At 36.9% G+C, this 19,329-nt stretch overlaps 1 protein-coding gene across 2 annotated transcripts; it reads left to right on the top strand.

Annotated features, from left to right (window-relative positions):
- The first annotated feature begins 1,485 nt into the window (after positions 1-1,485).
- LOC105249408 (brefeldin A-inhibited guanine nucleotide-exchange protein 3) lies at positions 1,486-17,883 on the top strand. Of its 2 annotated transcripts, XM_011254842.3 has the most exons (24): positions 1,486-1,709; positions 1,882-1,894; positions 3,720-3,913; positions 4,301-4,434; positions 4,916-5,050; positions 5,220-5,385; positions 5,671-5,800; positions 5,864-6,148; positions 6,277-6,510; positions 6,644-6,871; positions 7,058-7,434; positions 7,543-7,727; positions 7,798-7,960; positions 8,092-8,400; positions 8,488-8,710; positions 9,040-9,213; positions 9,326-9,734; positions 9,812-10,024; positions 10,088-10,970; positions 11,062-11,194; positions 12,336-12,564; positions 15,353-15,582; positions 15,761-17,324; positions 17,519-17,883. In XM_011254842.3, the coding sequence occupies exons 3-24, from the start codon at positions 3,829-3,831 to the stop codon at positions 17,660-17,662; spliced, it is 6,633 nt and encodes a 2,210-aa protein (XP_011253144.1). In that variant the 5' UTR covers positions 1,486-1,709; positions 1,882-1,894; positions 3,720-3,828; the 3' UTR covers positions 17,663-17,883. The 2 variants fall into 2 exon arrangements, with proteins under 2 accessions (XP_011253144.1, XP_011253146.1); XM_011254844.3 differs by lacking the exons at positions 1,486-1,709; positions 1,882-1,894 and having other exon boundaries at positions 3,814-3,913; positions 5,879-6,148.
- Positions 17,884-19,329: the final 1,446 nt, after the last annotated feature.

Raw genomic sequence — 19,329 nt, 5'->3', positions numbered from 1 at the left:
TGAGTACTCTAATGAACCTAAGAGCTATGCGGCAGTAACGTATAATACGCCGATATTCATATATGTAGACTATTTTTATATTTAAAATAATCTTAAGTATAATCTTAGATCGCGTCTTGAGATTCCGATCAGTTAGTAAAATAGTTGTATTTTCCAACTTACTTAAAACGATCTTAAATATAAGAATGAATTATGAATGCCGGCCTTAGGGTTACCTATGCCGGACAAGTCGAAGGGAAAGAGTCAGACTAAGAAAGATATCAAAATTATATATATGTTATTTTTAATTATATTAATATTTTTGAATAAAATAAAAGAAAAAGAGACAGTAATTGAGAAAATAGAAAAAAGACAACTACAGTGATTTGAATATCTCAAATCTTTTCTCCTCCTCTTTCTCTCTTTCTCTCTCTCTGAGTGATTTGAATATCTATACTCGAGAGAACAAATGTCCATAGAAAATATTTCGATGGGCTCCATAGAAAGGAATAACCATGACAAATGATGATAATCCCTATGATTTTAACACCAAGGAATATACAATAAACCATAATAATCCAAGAACTCGAAGAAGAAGATAATAGATAATAGAAATAGATAATAGAAATGCATAATGATTGGAAATGATTAAAAATTAAAAGACAGTATGAATACAACCTATTTATTAATAGTAATACTATTTTGTAATTATATTAAATTTTATAATTTAGTACATTGTATTATATAAAATATTAAGCATAAAAATATTATGCTGGCAAGAAAATTATAATAAAAGTATATAAATAATGTTGACTATATTAGAATGGAACATATGAATTCTTTATATTTTATATAAAGGAAGAGATATTTAAAATATTTTGCAACTATATTTTTCGAATCTTAATTATAAAAACTTTAGAACAATCAGTGATTAATTTGACAAATTCTATACATGTATTAATAATTAAATAAGTAATCAATAAATAAGTAAATAATTAATAATATAATAACTTTTTTAAATAATTAAAAAAGTGATTAATAAATATCAAAGATCAGTTTATTGCTAATTAAGATTTATAGAAATAACGGTTAAAAATGTTTTTATTCCACAGCAGGCATTTCGTGTTTTGTAAATAAAAATATATAAATATGGCAATGAATATAGAAAAATATTTATCTTTGAACATTACATTAGAAGATTACAGTATCTTTCACGATTGCATAATTTATTTACTATCAATTTATATGTATACATGAGTGTCTTGTTATACTCTGGTGTTACCGACATTTCGTGCACATAGCACGGAACGAAACCAGAAATTGTGCACATGATACCCTCTGAGAACATTCATGGACATTGGCTTTGTAGTTCATGTCCACGTTTTCAATGTCCATAGAGGGAATATCGCTTTCAGGGATCACCTAAAAGCAGGCCATAGCCATCTCTCAGTTTTCTCTCTGTTCGTGCTACGTTATTGGAATGAGCATATTCACAGATTATGGCATATTGCAAGCAGCATAAATTCATCTATGGCCTATGATGCATGGCTTTAAAGTTAGAATGCACTATGAATACTGATCTATGTCACGAATGTAAACCGTGGTTGGCATTGGCAGCAGATTCGAAATTCAGTTGCGGTGTAAGGAAAAGTTTATGAGTATAAAACAAGAAATAAATACGACTAATATCGTTGAAGATTGACGAAGTCACGAGATAATTATATGCCAAGGTATTTGAATTGTGAATAGTACAATCTTAATTATGAGCAACGAAGCAGAATAAATGAATAGATACTTTATATATACAATAATTATTTGTTTTTTGTTTTCTATTTCAAAACAAACCTAAATATTTTACATAATTAATCTATTAAAATAATTGTATTTGATTATTATTTGCAGATCATAAAGACAGGTAGGCTTATTGTATCTTCGAATAGTATATTCATCTTTATCATTAAGGGGATAATGAAGTGTTAAATAAATGCAAGTGCTGTCCATGGAGAAATATCATAGTAGCAATTAAGACAATATTTTTAAATACTTGTCAAAAAATGTCACAATATATAGTATATTGATTCGAGAATATAAAACCGAATCTACAAGCTACATTGAATCTTGAAAGTATCATTAATTTAATAAATAGGAGAGAAATTATGAACCTTAATTGTATTAATATTTTTGTAGATTAAAGGGAAAAAAATTATTGGATGAAGCTCATGTAATAAGAAATCATAAAAGTCAAGCGTGTAGAATAAACAGTAACGCTTAACTTTTATGATTTCAAATTACATAAATTACATAGTTGCTAAAAATATATAGACACATTTCATATATACAATGATTACCTATTTCTTGTTTATATTTAAGATTGTCTTAAGTTAGATCTGAAAATATTATGTGGCCATTTCATTGGCTGAATAGAATCTTAAGACAATGCAATTCACAAAGCTCGAAACAAATTATCAATGATGCATGCTGATATAAAAACATGAGAGCTTGGTGCTTTTACTACAATTATGCCATTTGTATTATCTGTATATTATTTCATTTGGTTCATATTATTCATATGGATCAGGATGACAAAACAAAGTAGAATAATGAGTGCAGATAATGTGAATCCTGATTTATTGTCATGAGTGAGTAACATATTTCTTAATGAAATGGAATCTATTTTACTTAAACGTTAAACATGTAAAACATTTTTATGTTATATAATTTATAGCTCACATATGTTGCTACATATTTATTTTATTTAATATATAACATATTTAATTGAAATAATTTCTCATATTAGATTAATACTCTGGACTTTTTTTATTGCTGCTAATATTAGTTATATGCTGCTCATCATAATTATCAATGTAGGCTAGTACCAGACTTTAATTATACACTTAAATTTTGTATTTTTCTAAAAGTTTTGTCATACTAATGCATAGCATTAAAATATTATATTAAAAATTTTAAAATATGTTAAAAAAAAATAGATACAGATTTTTATAGTTACATCCAACTAAAGGATTAATATTTTTTTCAACATTATAGATATAATGTATCTTAACAATGTAGCATTATTTTAAAAGCTTATTTAATATAAAGTAATTAATAAAATAATAAGATATAATTACAAATATTTAATTAATAAATTAAAATATATAACGAGCTACAATGATTTATTGCTTCATTATACATGACACAGAGAAAAACTCCAGTCTTTTATTGTTTATATTGTTAAAAAACATTTAATTTTGGCGTCTTTTCATTACTATCCTACAATTGTACAAAAGAATTCTTCCTATGATAATTATAAATAAAAAGATATGGAATGTATAATATAAATGTAAAATGCTACACATTTTTCTTTGATTCAAAAGCAGAAATACTCTTGTAATGTAATGATCTTTAACATGTAATAATGTAATCTTTAGCTCATGTGATAGTGATCACGTGATAGATCACTGATGAGCTACAGAGAAGCGCGAAATTTCTAATCTCCCAAAAGCTTGTGCTCTTTTTTACATAAAAATTTTATGAAATTTTCTGTTAATATTATTCTATTATACACGTAAAATTTCTGCGAATGCTCCAATTTGTAAATTAAATCTATTTTGAAACCTGCAGAGCTAACGGGTCAAACATATGATCGGCAATTTATATTCTTTTTCTCAGTAAAGAGATGCTCGGTTGGATTTTCCGTACAATTATTTGTGTAACTATTGTTAATGAATGTTTGCTTGAAGCTTTTGAAAAGAAAGGCGACACGTTTCATACGCTCCTGGAAATGCGCATGTATGGCGAAGCGTGCGTCGGCACTCCCGTTATCGATCAGTCTCGTGGTCCCGCCGTGTCATGGAGGATCTCCTGCTGCAGATCGTCAGGGAGTCGAATAATGCGAAATTACAAAATTTACGCAAATCGGCGCAGGAAGCGCACGGTGAGCATTCGTCACGTTTCCTTTTTCTTTTTTTCGCTTGATACACTTTTATCCAATTTTTTAATTAAGTGTTTTTCCCGCGAGAAACATATGTATCTTTTCTCGCTTCTTCGATGAAAATGTCAAGCAAATTGCATCCCTCACGACAAATTTAATCTCGCACCTGTAAATTATATATATTATATTTATCTCTTATACTGAATTTGATTGTATTTAAAAATTTTTGTTGTGTTGTGTTTTATGTTTTTTAAGTTGACGTTTTTCGACGACATAAAATGATAGTACTATATGATATATATTAATGAGATTAATCATTGAGAAAATAAATGTTTTATAATAAAGATACTTTGTTCTTTGTCGTAAAAGGTTAATTTCTTTTTCTTGCAGATTTTCTGGAGAAGCAGCAAGGATTGCTACGAGATCCTCCTCACGAACTGCGCGCAAAATGCTTACATACGTTTCAGCTAGCATTGGAGAGCAACAGAAGCAAATTCGTTGCCTTCGGTCTTGCGGGATTACATGTAAGTGAATAAAAATTTTCTCTTATAAAGCCATTTTTTTCACGTAAAAAGATACTTTTTTCAAATGTAAAATTTCGCGTATGCTTGAAGTTTTATCTTTAATCTATTCTACATGTTTTGATGGTCAGCATTGGTGTAACCGCATGGAAAGAAACGCATGTTCCGGAACTATGTGCGATAAAAATGAGAGATAGCGACGAACAGCTACGACAATTTTAAACGAAGTCGCTATAACAAAATTTTTAATTAGCTTTGAAATAAACTGTTTTTATATAAATTTTTATATTGTGATAACACAGAAGATTAAATAGCTGGAATTAAAAATAGATAAATTATTATAATTAATTAAATTATAACAATTAATTACGATTTAGTTGTGAATTTGATTTATAATTGATTATATTGATAATTAATTATATTGATAATTTTCTTGTTGATAATTAATCGAATTAATGTATAATGAAATTGATAAAATTCGTAGAAAATGTTAAGAGACGATAGATTCCAATCGCCCTATGAGCCGGAAGACGATTCGTTATGGTTGCCTGCACAAATGTTGCACGCCATGAGCTCCATCGTCTCGCAGTCCGATGACACGCAGACAGATATGCTTAAAGTAAGTCCCGTAATAAAAACACTTCAGAGCAAGTGCTTTAAAAATAGAAGTTAAAAAAAAGAGCAGAAAAGAAAAATATTAATAAAATTAAAATATCTTTCGTTTTCACAATGCTTACTTTAAGATTATTATTCAAAGACGGGTGATATCTCATCATTTCTTCTTTCAGGTTTTATTGCAAGTTGCCTGTTCCCCTTATTGGACCATGAATGGACGTCTAATTATCGCTATATTGACTACTTGCTGTGAAGCTTTTGAGAATGGAAATCAAGCTGTACGTACAGCAGCACAGGCGGCGACCAGTCAAACATTGCGATCGTTTTGTCTTTTCTTAGGTAATGCGAGAAAATTCAGCCTAAGAAAAAAATAAGAAACGATAATAACATATTGTTGATGATGCATATCCGCTCTGCATAGTGATTGAAGATATAGCACTCGTAGAGATGTTTGATCAATAAATTACAAGATCGCGTGTCGGCGGAAAATGCGGGTCAAAGAATGCCATCAGCGAAGCATCCAAACAGCCGGCTATATCGTTGATGCTAGCGAATGTGTATCGTAGGCATATTCCGATGTTTGTACGTTGCAAATAAAAATTGTCTTTACTTATTTATTTGCAGATGAAGAGTGTCAGGAGATGGATGAAAATGCCAAACGGAACAAGAATGTCCGCGAGCGAGGCGTCTCGTGCTTCAACGAGGCGTTGCCGATTCTGCAGTACATCTGTAGCAAACTAGATGAGGCTCAAAAGTAAGATTATATCTTGGATGATCAGTAATAAGACTTACATAATATCCCGTAAGTAATGTTTAGGAAATCCTGTTCCAGTAACGGCAGGAACGGCAACACTGTAGTCTTCCTACTGGAATGCCTGCACACACTCATATCGTCGCTACCGCAAAAGATCCACACCAATGCGCATTTCACGACCTTCCTGTGGCAGAAGTTCTGTCCCGCCTTGATAGCTTTCCTTGGCACACCTCGAGTGGATAAGACCTTCACCTCTCGGGAGGGGAAGGAGAATGAGATTGGCAGAGGTTCCGGATACTTGGCCACGTCGTTGAGTTTTGATAGCCATCAAGCTAAGACTGTTTACAGGTAAAAGTCTTAATAAAGTTATAACAGAATCGGAAAATAATATTTAATATATATTTTTATAAGAATTTGCATACGTGGTATAACATATTCCATGAGAAATAATTGATATAATGTGTCTTTTTCATCAGCATCGGCACAGAATTGGTGAGATTAGTAGGATGCGTTGGCCCGCTGCGACCAGTTTTGGAATCGGTGTTCCACAGAATGCTGCTATACCCACCGCCACAGCAACGTCTAGAACCGTTGAAAGCGTTGAAAGAATTGTTGCGTAGTCCTAGTCGTATGGTGGATTTCGCTGGACCGTTATTGGTGGAAGAAGATCGATCGAGTCATATACAAAGCGATATGGCACTGATGAGATTGTGAGTGTTGCAAATTTTCAATATCTAATAAAATTTCATCTAATTTAAACAATTCAATATTCATTGGAATTTATATATGTATATATATATATATATATATATATATATATATTTATTTATTTATTTACTTTAGAGCCATGGACTCTATCGAGGAATCGACAACGGGTGGACTGACTATATTGCATGCAAGTGTTTCTTGCGTTGTCGCCATGTTATCAGCGCTTCAGGAACTTTGCGAGGGCAAGGCTATCAATCACAATTATACATGTACGATCAATAGTTTGTACGAGGATTTGGAATCCTGCGATTATCGCGGACCTTTGACCTATCAGAGCATGGCACGATTGCCAAAAACATATAGGTGAATATCAACAACGTCCCACAAGAAAAGATATTAATTATTAATTATTATGTGGCAGTTGATTTAAAAATATAATTAAGGAGATTATTGATTTCAATTTAAATATAAAGATAAAATATTGAAAATTTTTTAAATTTATTTTATAAAAATAAGATTTTATTTTAATCCATTTCTTTTTTCATTTAGAGAACAATTGGAATTAATGAAAAAAGGAATGGGTTCGGATTCCGATTCATCCGGGCATGGACCATCGGAAGATGGTGATTCAACCGACACCGAAGGTCCACAAAATGAGTCGGACGAGATACAAGAAGAAAATAGCCTCGACGACAATGATTGTACAACGGAGAACGAATGCGAGAGACTAAGATTGAAAAAATTACCCAAATGTCTTCATGTAGGTCGACAGGTAGCTGACGAATGCAACGTGGACGTTGAGAGGCATAATGCCAGGCGATTCGTAAAAACACTCAGATCTGATCTGATACCGATGGTACTCACATTGAGGAGTAACATCGAAGTGGATGAAGCCTTGCAAAACTTTGCTTCTGAATATTGTCAAGGTACACTGTTATTATGAAGCTACTAGCAAAAAAATGTTTGAAAATTATATTAATAATGTGTGACAATATATTGTATGGATATAAAATTTTTTACTTTTTGTATTTTAGGTGTGTTTGTAGCTCAGCAGAAAATGCAGGAACAAAGCGATACCAGTACAGATTCATGTGCATTAATCACAATTATGAACGCCGATGGAATTTATTTGGCGACGTATGCGGCGTTACTTCTTAACCTGAAATTAATTCGAATAAATTACTATCATGAAGAGGCTCGACAAGTACCAGTTAGCGAGGTACTTTTAATTTATAGTTTAGTCTAATTTATATTGAATTATCGCATTTATCTTCAAATTTATTTTTAAGGAGCAATTTGTGGAAGAAGTGCATGGATCAGGTGTGCTGGTTTATCTCTCAGCGACATGGCTTTCCGAATTATATCAACAAGTGCTCGCGTGTAATTTACTTGAGAAATGCGGTTATAATCCTAGCTCTACGGAAAATAATGCGTTAGTCAATGTTCTCACGGGTACGCAAAATATTAAATTATATATTTTTTTAGAGAAATCGATATTACCAAAGAAATTATTTCTCTCATAGTATCTAAATTGCAGTCTTGCTAAATTAAATTAGTAAGATCTCTTTTTTTATACAATTCAGATGTGGACGGTATACCCGGTAGCCACCGAGGCGGACAGTTGCTCTCCGATTATATAAGACTGGAACGAGCCCAACTTTCTCGAAGCGAGCCGACTCCGGAAGCGGAGGCTGGTGCAAAACTCTCCCGAAGAGTGCTGACTTGTTGCTGGGGCAGCATGATGACGGTTCTTACAACGGGACTGAATCCTCCCAAAGAAGAAACCAATAAAAGCATCTTGAACAGAGATGGCAGCAGAAGAGGAGTCAGAGACACGGTCGTCTTGGCGCTTGAGGGTCTTCACAAGGCTGCCACATTGAGCAATGTACTCGGTACTTGTATCACTTCTTTCTTCCTCGTAAAATTTTTATCCGAGATATTATCTATGTTCATTTTTATCATATTTTTTTCTGTTTTAGGTCTACAGAACCGTTGCGGCTCCATTTTTGCTCTTCTCGCCAAAGCCGCTTGTACAGAACAATCAATTTCAAGAATCACTCGCAAGAAGGATGTTCTTCGACTTAAATTACAGAATAGGGCGACCAATATTCACACATCTCACGCACTTAGTATGGATGTACTTTTAGGGCGAGGTCTTGAGCTCGGTAGCCATGGTAGCGATTGTTGGCCACATGTTTTTACGTAAGTGACATTCAAAGACTTAACTCCAATATGCTCCCATATATTAATTAAAAAAGATCTTTTTTTATGATAGAACAGCTCTATCTTTATCACTTTTAAGTCTCTTGCAAAATTTAACATTTTCTTTGATAGTTTTCCAAATAATCATCTATTGCTAGATTTTTTATTTAGCCCACATTTAAAATTTATAACTATATGGTCTTTACATCTTCAACGCCTTGATCTTATCATATCTTAGATTTTTATAATCTCTAATATTGTTCCAAGTGTTTTTATTTCAATAATCCTTAATATATTTCCTATTTTAAAAAAATTATATGTTTGAAAAGGTGTTGTCTATATGTGAGCAAACTGGAACATGACTTCTTTGGAAGGAATCAAAATCCGTTGCTGCCTAAAACTCATCAGAAAAAAGAAAAAAAAGACATTGCGAATGGGGATGTTAAAAATGGTCAAGATAGACTGCGACTGAATTTCAATATCATCGATGATGAGGAATCTTGGTAAGATTTACCTTTCTATTTTATAAAATTTTAATCATTCGATATTTGTTTTCTGACAAATTTTTTCAAGCAATATTCTATATTTTTACTCACCTCATTATTTTTTTTGTAGTGTGGACGTTTACAGTTTTCTTTCGAGTCCTTATACGCAGAATCCCAGCTCGGACACTATCCCGGAAATTATCCAAGAGTCGAATGCTGATAGTCAATTCAACGGCATTCTACCGGCGGACTATGCCGCCAAGATTATCTGCGTATTGTCGCAGCAAGTCGATAGACTCTTCGAGGATGCGGCGCTTAAATTGAATCTCAGAGCGCTTTGCTCTTTCCTCACAGCTCTTTGTAAAGCTAGTAAAGCGCAACTTTTTAAGACCACCGATGGCTGTAAAGAAAATAAGAGATTTTGGTGGAGACGGAATAAACCGAGAGAAAACGAGATGAATGTGTTGCTCTTAGCTCGTTTAGGCGAAGTTATGCTCAAGTGCGTAAAAAGTGGAAGGCCCTTAATTCATATAATGGGGGTAAAAGTCTATTTTCTTTTATAATATTCGCGAATAACGAAACTTTTATATAACATAAAGATTATATAATTTTCCAGGTATGGAGTATTCTAGGGCCACATTTCATGGAAGCAGCTTGTCACGAGGACCGCGGCATTTCAAAGAAAGCCGTTCAATGCATTCATGACTCCATGGCAGCTCTGTTGAACGAACAGATAGAACTTCCGCATTTTCACTTCAACGAAGCACTTTTCAAGCCTTTTGAAAATCTTTTATGTCTCGAGCTTTGCGATAGCGACGTGCAGGATCAAGTGCGTAGTCACTTGCGATTACATAAAGCGATTTAGCTTACAAACTGCTATTTCTTTTCTCAGATTGTTAGCTGCATCTGCGAGTTCGTCGAAACGAATCGCACGGAGATTCGCTCGGGCTGGCGTCCACTTTTCGGCGCTCTTCGAGTGGCGTCGGTCGGCAATTCAGATTCCGTCGAGTCTGCGCCCTTATTGGAAGTCTTCAGGGTCTTCCTCTCAACAGACAACACGTTGGTCTTTGCCAACGCCGCATTGGATTGTATCCTGTGTTTGCTGAAACATGTGCGAGGTATTGGCGATAATGAGACTCAATCCGAGGAAACGGAAAACATTGATGGCGCGGAATCGAGGAGGATGAGACTCTGTGTGGAGAGTCTCAAATATTTATTGAGTTGCAGCGATATTTTGTCGTCAATGTATCGAATGCCGGCTTGTCCGATCTTCCATTCTGCCCAGAGAATTCAAGTATCGACGTTACCGCAATATGTAGATCCGATTATTCCGAATCTCGAGCTGACCAGATTCGATAAGCACATGGAATCGATGCAAGATATCATCCCGGAAAGATCGTACGATGTGCTGACTCCTCTGATCGACAAGAATGCTCATTCCACGACGACATTGCAGAGTATGGATAAGCCCAGTGGTATTCTTCGCGTCTGGTATATTCTTATCGAAGGCCTAGCGAGTGCAACCATGATCTGTCCAAGACGTTATCAACCACATACCTTGGAGACCTTATTCCATCTTTTGCGCGACATCTTGAATGTACCCGGACCAGCTTTCGGACTCTACTGCGTTAATCATCTGCTACTACCTATGGTGCAAAATTGGCTGAGGAAAACGTCCAAGATCTTCCGTGGTTGGGATAACTTCGCGCCCAATTTTAAACAATGCTGCGGTCTCACGACCGATCTCGTGGTTGATTACTTGACGCATCTACAAGGTAAATACGAAGATAAGGCGAACAGAAACAATAAATTATTCAATAAATTAACAAAGCGCTAATTCGTCCGTTCGTGTAATCGATTCCTCAGGTCCAGAAGTCACCAGGAACGATGCCTACCTACCAGCCACAACGTTGATGTTGAAACAACTTTTATTAGTGATGGCGGAATGCGTGGTGCAGTCTACGGAGAGCATAGCTCGTCTCGGTTGCGCTTGCATCAGGTAAATCAAAAGCGCGGAGAACAACTCGCGACATAAAAATCGTTCCGAAGCGAGCCCAAGTAATTTGCTTGTTCACTCGTTAGTTCTTTATTGCCGTTCTCGCGACCTTCGTTAATATTTACGCGGTTTTGTGCGCGACTAGGTCGTCTCTATGCATGGAAAATCGATGGTATTAATGACAAAACGAGATTGCAGTAAAAAAGGAGAGAACCGGAATGCGACGTAATGGGCACCAAACGTGATGATACTTTAACGGCTAATTGAAACGACGCGTTGTCGCCGGTGATTTCGTAATTAGGAAACTCGATTAGGAAACCTGCCATCATAAAGTGACACGAAGAATGAAGCGTTTTTCTTATATAATTTTATATCACTTGGCTAATATCTCGTCCAAATTTCAGTGATAAATTAGTCAATTTTGATGGAATGTCTAACACAGCTGACGGTTAAGTTAGGTATATCGTTGTTACGAAGAGTGTGTGTAAGACGATAACGAAGCTTGACAGGCTGTCCGATGAGATAAAATAGCCACCGACACTCGACACCCTCAAGAGGGCGTCATGCCAACGAGCTGCACACGTTCTCCCCCCGTGCGCGTCCATCCATTCGTCCATCTAGAGAGTCATCGATGCATTTTCTTCGTATTAATGTACATCCAACCGGGCCGAGCTCGGTAACACGATCCTGCGAATCGGTGTCGATCACGAAGTATCGATGTACACGTGTTGCATCGTATGCCGATATTTTAAAAATGGAACTTGGTTCGCGAATGCGCGAGAGTCGAACGGTATCCCGATCTGAAATCCTAGAGTCGTCCGGTATAGGTGGACAACCCGCTTCGATAACGTGATCTAACTCTAGATCAGATGATTCTCGCTTGATCGGCGTGATGATGAAAGCATTGATTGCTCGAAAAACCAAATACTTGACAAGATAATAGCATGAAAAATTCAATTGTTGCTTATCAACGTAAATAGATGCTATTCAAAATGCGAGTCTAATTATTATAAAAAATAAATAGAAATATATAGAAAGAGAGAGAGAGAGAGAGAGAAATCTTTCTACTTAAACTATTATTATTTCTCTTTTATATTATTTTACTCAGAAATAAAATCGTGAATTAACGAATGACATTTGACAGGCACGTCCTAGTGAGCAGCGGGCCACTCCTCACCTCGGAACAATGGGAAGTCTGCGGTGTCGCGTGCTACCGCGCTTGCTCAAACTCGTTGCAGGAGCTGCACCAGCTGACCATGGCTTTCTCGCCCAGATCGGAATCCTTTTACGGGGACGTCGCCCAAGTGAAGGTCGCGGCGCGCCGAGACGCGACACCGGAAGAGACGGAACGACTGCGACGACTCGCCGGCCAGGTAAGTAATCCGAGTAACTTTAATTTCGAGATGTGGCAGAGAATCGACACGATTCCGCCTAGTCCCCAAATTGTTGTTCGATGTGCTTGATCGATGTGCTCCTCGTAGAGATCTCGATAGACGGAATATTCCGAGCGCGTAAATTCTACGCCCTGACTAGAGAGAGCTCCTTCTACGTTTATCATTCACACGTCACAATATCAAAATTATCTTTTTATTTTCTGATACGCATCTCATGTTAGACGCTAAAAAAATATATCCATCTAATTTTCACAAACCGAACGATAACATACGTAATATCTATTTAAACGAGCGTAAATTTCAAAGCCGGATATTTAACGTTAAGTATGAGATGCGAAAATTTTTCTTTCGGTTTAAATTCACAATCATTATGCCAATTTTATTTTATTTTCGGCTGCTATATCCGTTCGATAGATGATTTTTCTTCGCATAGATATCTCCTTGTCATTTGATAAAGCCCGTTGTTCAATGAAGTAACAAATGCTTGAGTGTGAAAAAATGAGAGAAAGAAAGTGTGTATGTGTGTGTGAAAGGAGAGAGATAGAGAAAGAAAGAAAGATAGACGTACAGGGACACACGTGGTGTCCTCCTGACCTGACTTGCTCTCAGGTGAGCCAGCTGCGTGAAGTATTGACTGCCATCAAGAGGCAGAGCGCGGCGTCACTGCCGACGACGCCTTTCCAGGATACGATGACCATTGAGACGGCAATGATCGACCAGCACACTACCTCCTACCCCGTCGGTTGTAGGCAGCACACGACACCCCTCGATTACACTAACACTACGACGAACACAGGCCCTCAATGGCTCTAGCCGTCCACGGTAACTCACGTCATGGATTTTAAGAACAATCAGACAAGAAAAAAAAGAGCTCTACTGTATCGCATCGTGAGATATTCACCATTCCGGCAGAAAAGCGAATAACGTGGATAGACTGTGTCCCCGATATATCCACGTCGAGTGATTCACAGAATCGTGCAGGCGTGCCGTCAGGCATATCGTCGTCGACAGGCAAGGCTCCAAAATGCTTGCATCATATGATCGCGATTTAATACCGCTCTCAGCCTAAAGAATATTTTTGCATATCGAGCAATATAGTGTATATCTTGTTTGTATACAGGATATCTCAAAATTAATCTTCTCTTAATAGCAGATTCATTGGTCGGTTTGGACAAGGTTTTTTTCCTAAAATACGAAAATATCGAAAATATCAATAACTTTCGAGTTATACAAGCGATTGAGAAAGAATGTTTTTCGCAAATTATACTTTGTCGAGTTGCAAGCTTAACAAAATTACATTCTTTAATTAATATTTAAAATAGTTTATTATTATAGAATTTTAATTTGGAGTTTAATTATAATAAAGATATATGACGGAAAAATTAAAAACTTGCAAAAAATCATCTTCGATATTTTTGTAAAAATTGAATTCGAGTTGGCCAAGGAGTTTATTATTAAAAGAACATATCCGTGGAGATTTTTCAAGATACTCTGCACACATACATACATACATATACACACATACAGAGGGAGAGAGAGACATACAAATATATGTACTTATATACAGAACGCACGTACCTTGTATGTACATTAAGTACGTACGGCAAGTATCATGACCGGCCGATCGCTTTCGATGTATTCCAAGCTTATTCAATGTGGCTGATATCGGCGACGTGACAGATTTCCGAAATGTTTGTGTATTTTTGTACCGCCAAATAATTGTTTTCAACAAATATAGAGCTTCCATCATCAGCTGATTGACTGTTCACTTGCCACCCTCCACTTTGAACGATAAGGCCGTGATAATGGAATACGCCTGTCGACGAGGAAACGCCGTTCGATTCGGATCACTATTTTTTTTCTTTTTTTTTAAACATTTGCACACGCTGGTAGAAGGCACGGGTTAGGCAAAGACGCTTTGACGAGGTTCTTTTCGAAAAGTAAATTAATTACACGAATTAAACGTAGAATCTCAACTAAAGAAAAAAAATAATTTTGATACGTGATATTATTTTTTTCCGTCAAATTTATTGTCTTAAAGAAAATTTTTTACTTCGCTGAAATTCGTTAATTTTAAGTATGATTGTTGAATTAATTCCGCTCTTGAAATATTTTAATAAGAGAACTGGTGCGCTCAAATGTAATAAATATCTCTCCTTTTTGATCGTTTTATTTCGTTATTTGAATTTATTGATGGAGAAGGACCTCGTCGCGCTGATTGAAATATCATTTCAATTTTACTTGGCACGGTCTTGCGAATCACCATTAAAATCCATGGCTTGGGTCCATGGCTAGAATTTCACTGTCACGATAACGTGTACGTAACGATATACGACACTGTATTATAGAAGCTGCAGCTTTCGTAGTGTGCACACATTATCTTGCGACTTGAAGAATTTACAGAGTCGCGTTAGACTAAGTGCATACTGTTATTACTATTGTAATTAAGATTATCTTCACGATCAGTTATTTAATCGTCGCGAGCAATGTCTAAGTCATATATAGCACGATATATTTTTACAATTAATCGAGACATTTTTACGCGTACAGTATCATCATGAGAAGAACTGATGATAGATATAATCTTACTTGCAATCGGAATATTATCGAGATTCAACAGACAATTGCTTCTAAAATAGAGATTTGCAAAATGTAGAAAATTTTCATCAGAGTTTACGAGAATTTTGAGAGAAACTACATCATACCATACATTGAAAATGCTGCTTGAAACAAGTTTGAACTTCATAATTCACGATTGTGTCTTCAGGTGTTCCTTCTGGAGGAACAGACACGCGTCGAGGATGCCTCGCGGTCGCCTGATGAAAGATCGTACGTGTTCCTTTTGTATCCTCCTGCCGTAGGCACTACTCTCAATCCCGATCTCTACATCATTAGAGTTCAATTGCGCGCGTTAGTGGTCGGGCTTTTGGTACATCAGATGCTGCTTCATTGCATCGCGAGTGTCCTCCTACAGGGAGCCGGCACCTCAATTTCAAGGTTCGTACATCACTATTTCGAAATCTGTAACAGTAAAAATTATTAGATAATACAATATAATATTATTGTACTTGTATAAAATATATTAAAATTATGGATAGTTTAAATTAATAATTTTAAACTTTAATAAAGAAGTATAGAGTAACATAAGTGCGTTATCAAGAACATGTTTCCGTAGCTTGTCCCATGTGATTCCGCATTCGACGCCGTGCAGTTCGCCTAATCCAAACGTCAAACACGGTTACCTGTCCCACTTGAATCCGTATCACATGGAGATCTTTCTTTCCATCTTGGATCTCTCTTACGTCGCTGCGTTGAAATTTGATTGCCGACCCGGCCTGAAGTTTCTGGTGCAGAAGGTGGCGAATCTTGAGCAGCCGGCGAATTTGTATCGTCAGGCGGCCGCTGCCTGGACCATCAAAATCATCACACTATTCGAACTGTGCTTGCGCGAGATAGAGGAACTAAACGCGACCTTGGAACTGGTTAAGACCATTCTAGGCACAGGGCTAAACGATCGGGAGTGCGTCTACGACATAAAGCATCGGAAGCTCACCAAGTATCTTCGACAACTACGTATGATTTTCGATGAGCTCTGTGAGACCTACGTTGAGGTGGTCCTCGATGAGGATGGCAGGTATACCAAGGTCGATAGTTTCGCAGAGAGAAAGATATTTTTGTTAGTGGCGCAGCCCGATGATTATCCCGAGATCACCAGAAAGGAAGCTATCGACGATCGACTCGCTGCCAGCACTCCAGCACCCGTCGGCTTAGAAGATCCTGATGTTCAACCGAACGACGAAGAGGACGACCAGGATGATCCAGATGATGTCGACGTATATAATCCAAATTTGGACGACGAGAGTGGTTTAGAAGAACTCGGAGCTGAATGTGAAAATGATCCGAGGCCGTTCAGACTGTCGGACTTGGCCGCAGAATACTCGACTGATTCTGGTCCGCAGTCCGAGCCGGAAACCGACGACTCGAGACCGATGTCCAGGCTTGGTTCAGTCACAGAGAAAGTTGTCTATCTTGATCGCTCGGGTGGTACCTCCAGCGAGGATTATATCGATGCCAAGTACGATGCCGTGACACCAGCACCTCCAAACATGATATATGATAGCGATGATCTCCGCTGTAATTTAGAATCATTTTGGGGAACAGAGTCGACCGACGCCTCTTCCATGAGAACCATGGCGAACGTAAAAATGCTCGATCGGGATGCATTCTCGGACGAAACTTTTTTATACCAGAAATCATATCCAGAAAGACGCGGTAGCGACGTATGTCCGTTGTCTAGGCGAAAATCCTTAACATTCATCACTACAACGGACCTCGAAGATGCGAATAAGTCATCGCTAGCCGCAGAATCCGTGGATCTTCGACCAAGATCGGTGATGGAACTCCGCGAAACAAAACGTCCCGTCTGGACGACATCCAGTGAACCTTGCGAGCTGAAAACAGGTAATGAAGAGGAGAACAAAAATAATTCTAAATCCTCGCAGATTCTTGACAATATAGACGAATTGCTGCGCGATTACGAACGTAGCAAGCGTGGCTTCAGAACGAATCCCTTTTTGCGGGACGAAGGAGATAAGGAGATAACTGCAGCCGAGAGTCAGCCAATCATCAATCAGGAAGTGGAGTTTCAGCGGAGAAACGTTAATAAAGATAGCGAAGCCCACAGAAAAGCATGGGCAGATACTCTGAACACTGCGCTGGAATGGGCCTTAGTTTTGCCAGTGAGTTACATACATAACTTTCTTATATTATATCATGAAAGATTCCAATATCAAATTCGAAATTGTAGACAAGTACTCTTTTCCGAGTGAATAATTTAGTCTCTCAAATAAGAATTTATGTGTAATTGTACAAGTCTGTAAATCATTTACATTATTTTCACATTCCATTTGATCGTTTCAAACGTGTCTTGCAGGATGAACGATTGGCACCGTTACTTCCGGTTTTCGTTGGCGGCGTGCGAACACTGACCAGGCACGCCGTAGATCAAAGTCTGAAGCAGCGTCTCTCGGCTTTCTTTCATCGTATCGCCGTGCTTTATGGATTGACAAATAATTAATAGCAATCGTGTTTTATGCGCGATCGCAGCCTTAGATCGTAAGACTCTTCAAGAAGCCGAAAAAGGATTTGATATGTCCGTGATATAATTTATTCTTTTCATATTCTTTATTGTTACTGCGATGAAACTATTGCTCGCAAGTCCAAGAGAGAGGAAAGCAAAAAAAGCAAGATCTGTCAATGTATCTTATTTGCGATCGAGTTGAGAAGGAGATCGTAAGATTGATACGAATTTTATCGGATGATTTAAAAACGAAAAACGTATGTGCGACGCGTTCCCGTTTCCGCACGCGGATCTCTATTTTTCTTCCCGCGTCGACACGTCGGAGACAAGGATTTTATTTACGATCCATTCCGCACGCACATCCCTCGATTCTCATTTTATGCTCTTTGCGCTTAACTGTAGTTTGCGGTTCGGTCGTAGTGCCGGGTGTAGCGCCCGGATTTTTGCTTCCAACACGTAAAGCTTGAGAACGCGGGCGACTCGTCTCGCGAATAGAGAATGATATTGGCACACACTCCTCTGTTCACTTGCCAAAACGACATCTCCAGGAGTGAAGTGTACCATCATTTTTTTACGCAATTTCTCTCTTGCCAGTATAGATACTCGCGATTATTTATACGCGCGCATTTCCGTTTTTCATAAAAAGTAGAATAAAAGATCTCTCGATGAGAGAAGCAGATTATATTAGTGCGACTATATTTTATTATATACAACGTAATTGTGAAACATATTGCTAGCGTAAATCTAATTAAGATTATAGTGTAATGCGTGTAATAATTTTTACATTGCGTTCCGTAAGTTGGAATATTATTTGTTGATTTAATTTATATTTTTCATTTTGTGCAATTAACACGTGTAGAGATAATATAATTGAACGTTGTGTGATGTATATATTATATCAAATATTATCTCCGATGTTTCTCTATGTATGGTATATTCCATAAACGTTGTAAATGTTGTTGAAGAGTATCAGATGGTTTAAAAATGGAGGGATTAATAATTGATAATAAAACGTGCCTACATGTATCCCCTGTTTTTTCCTCTCGAGATTGCATCTAGACGTACGAAAAGTAGAAAATATTGAAAGAAATCGTCGTAGATCAATGTGCAGCTAAAACGTCTGCATAATATATATATGACAATTTGCAAATAAAATGTATTTGACGAAGATGTGTATTAGCATTAAATAAATAAAATCAAATATCTGAGAACGTTAATGTAAATTATAATTGTGCGCGTTTTCGGAGATGTGATATTTTTAAATATAGGATCCAATTTGATTTCTAATATCGATATCTCGAAAATTGTGAATTTTTTTTATAGTTAAATATTCATTAAGACTGGATATGTAAGACTTTCTCTCAGAAAAATAATATTCTAGGATGAGAAAGACCATTAAAAAGACCATTTCTTCTCGATCGAGGTCGCGGATATCACACGATTTATTTCCATCGGCCATGCTCGGCTGGTACCAAAGATGTCGACCATTTCCTGCGAGACGAAACGTATTTCAGTTCGTCTTAACGGGCGCAGAAAAGGGCGGGAGACACTCTCGTCTGCGGTCGACTGCGAGTCGAGTCATCCTCGTAAAGAGAGAAGCTTACGAGCGACGACCGCCTCGGCTTATTCCGTGGTTTTATTCGTTGCGTCCCATTCGCAGGACG

This window comes from Camponotus floridanus, unplaced genomic scaffold (assembly GCF_003227725.1).
Source record: "Camponotus floridanus strain SB8 unplaced genomic scaffold, Cflo_v7.5 scaffold96, whole genome shotgun sequence".
In the NCBI taxonomy this organism is placed as follows: domain Eukaryota; kingdom Metazoa; phylum Arthropoda; class Insecta; order Hymenoptera; family Formicidae; genus Camponotus; species Camponotus floridanus.
Note: the sequence above shows the minus strand (reverse complement) of the source record. Positions and strands in the feature narration are given on the sequence as shown.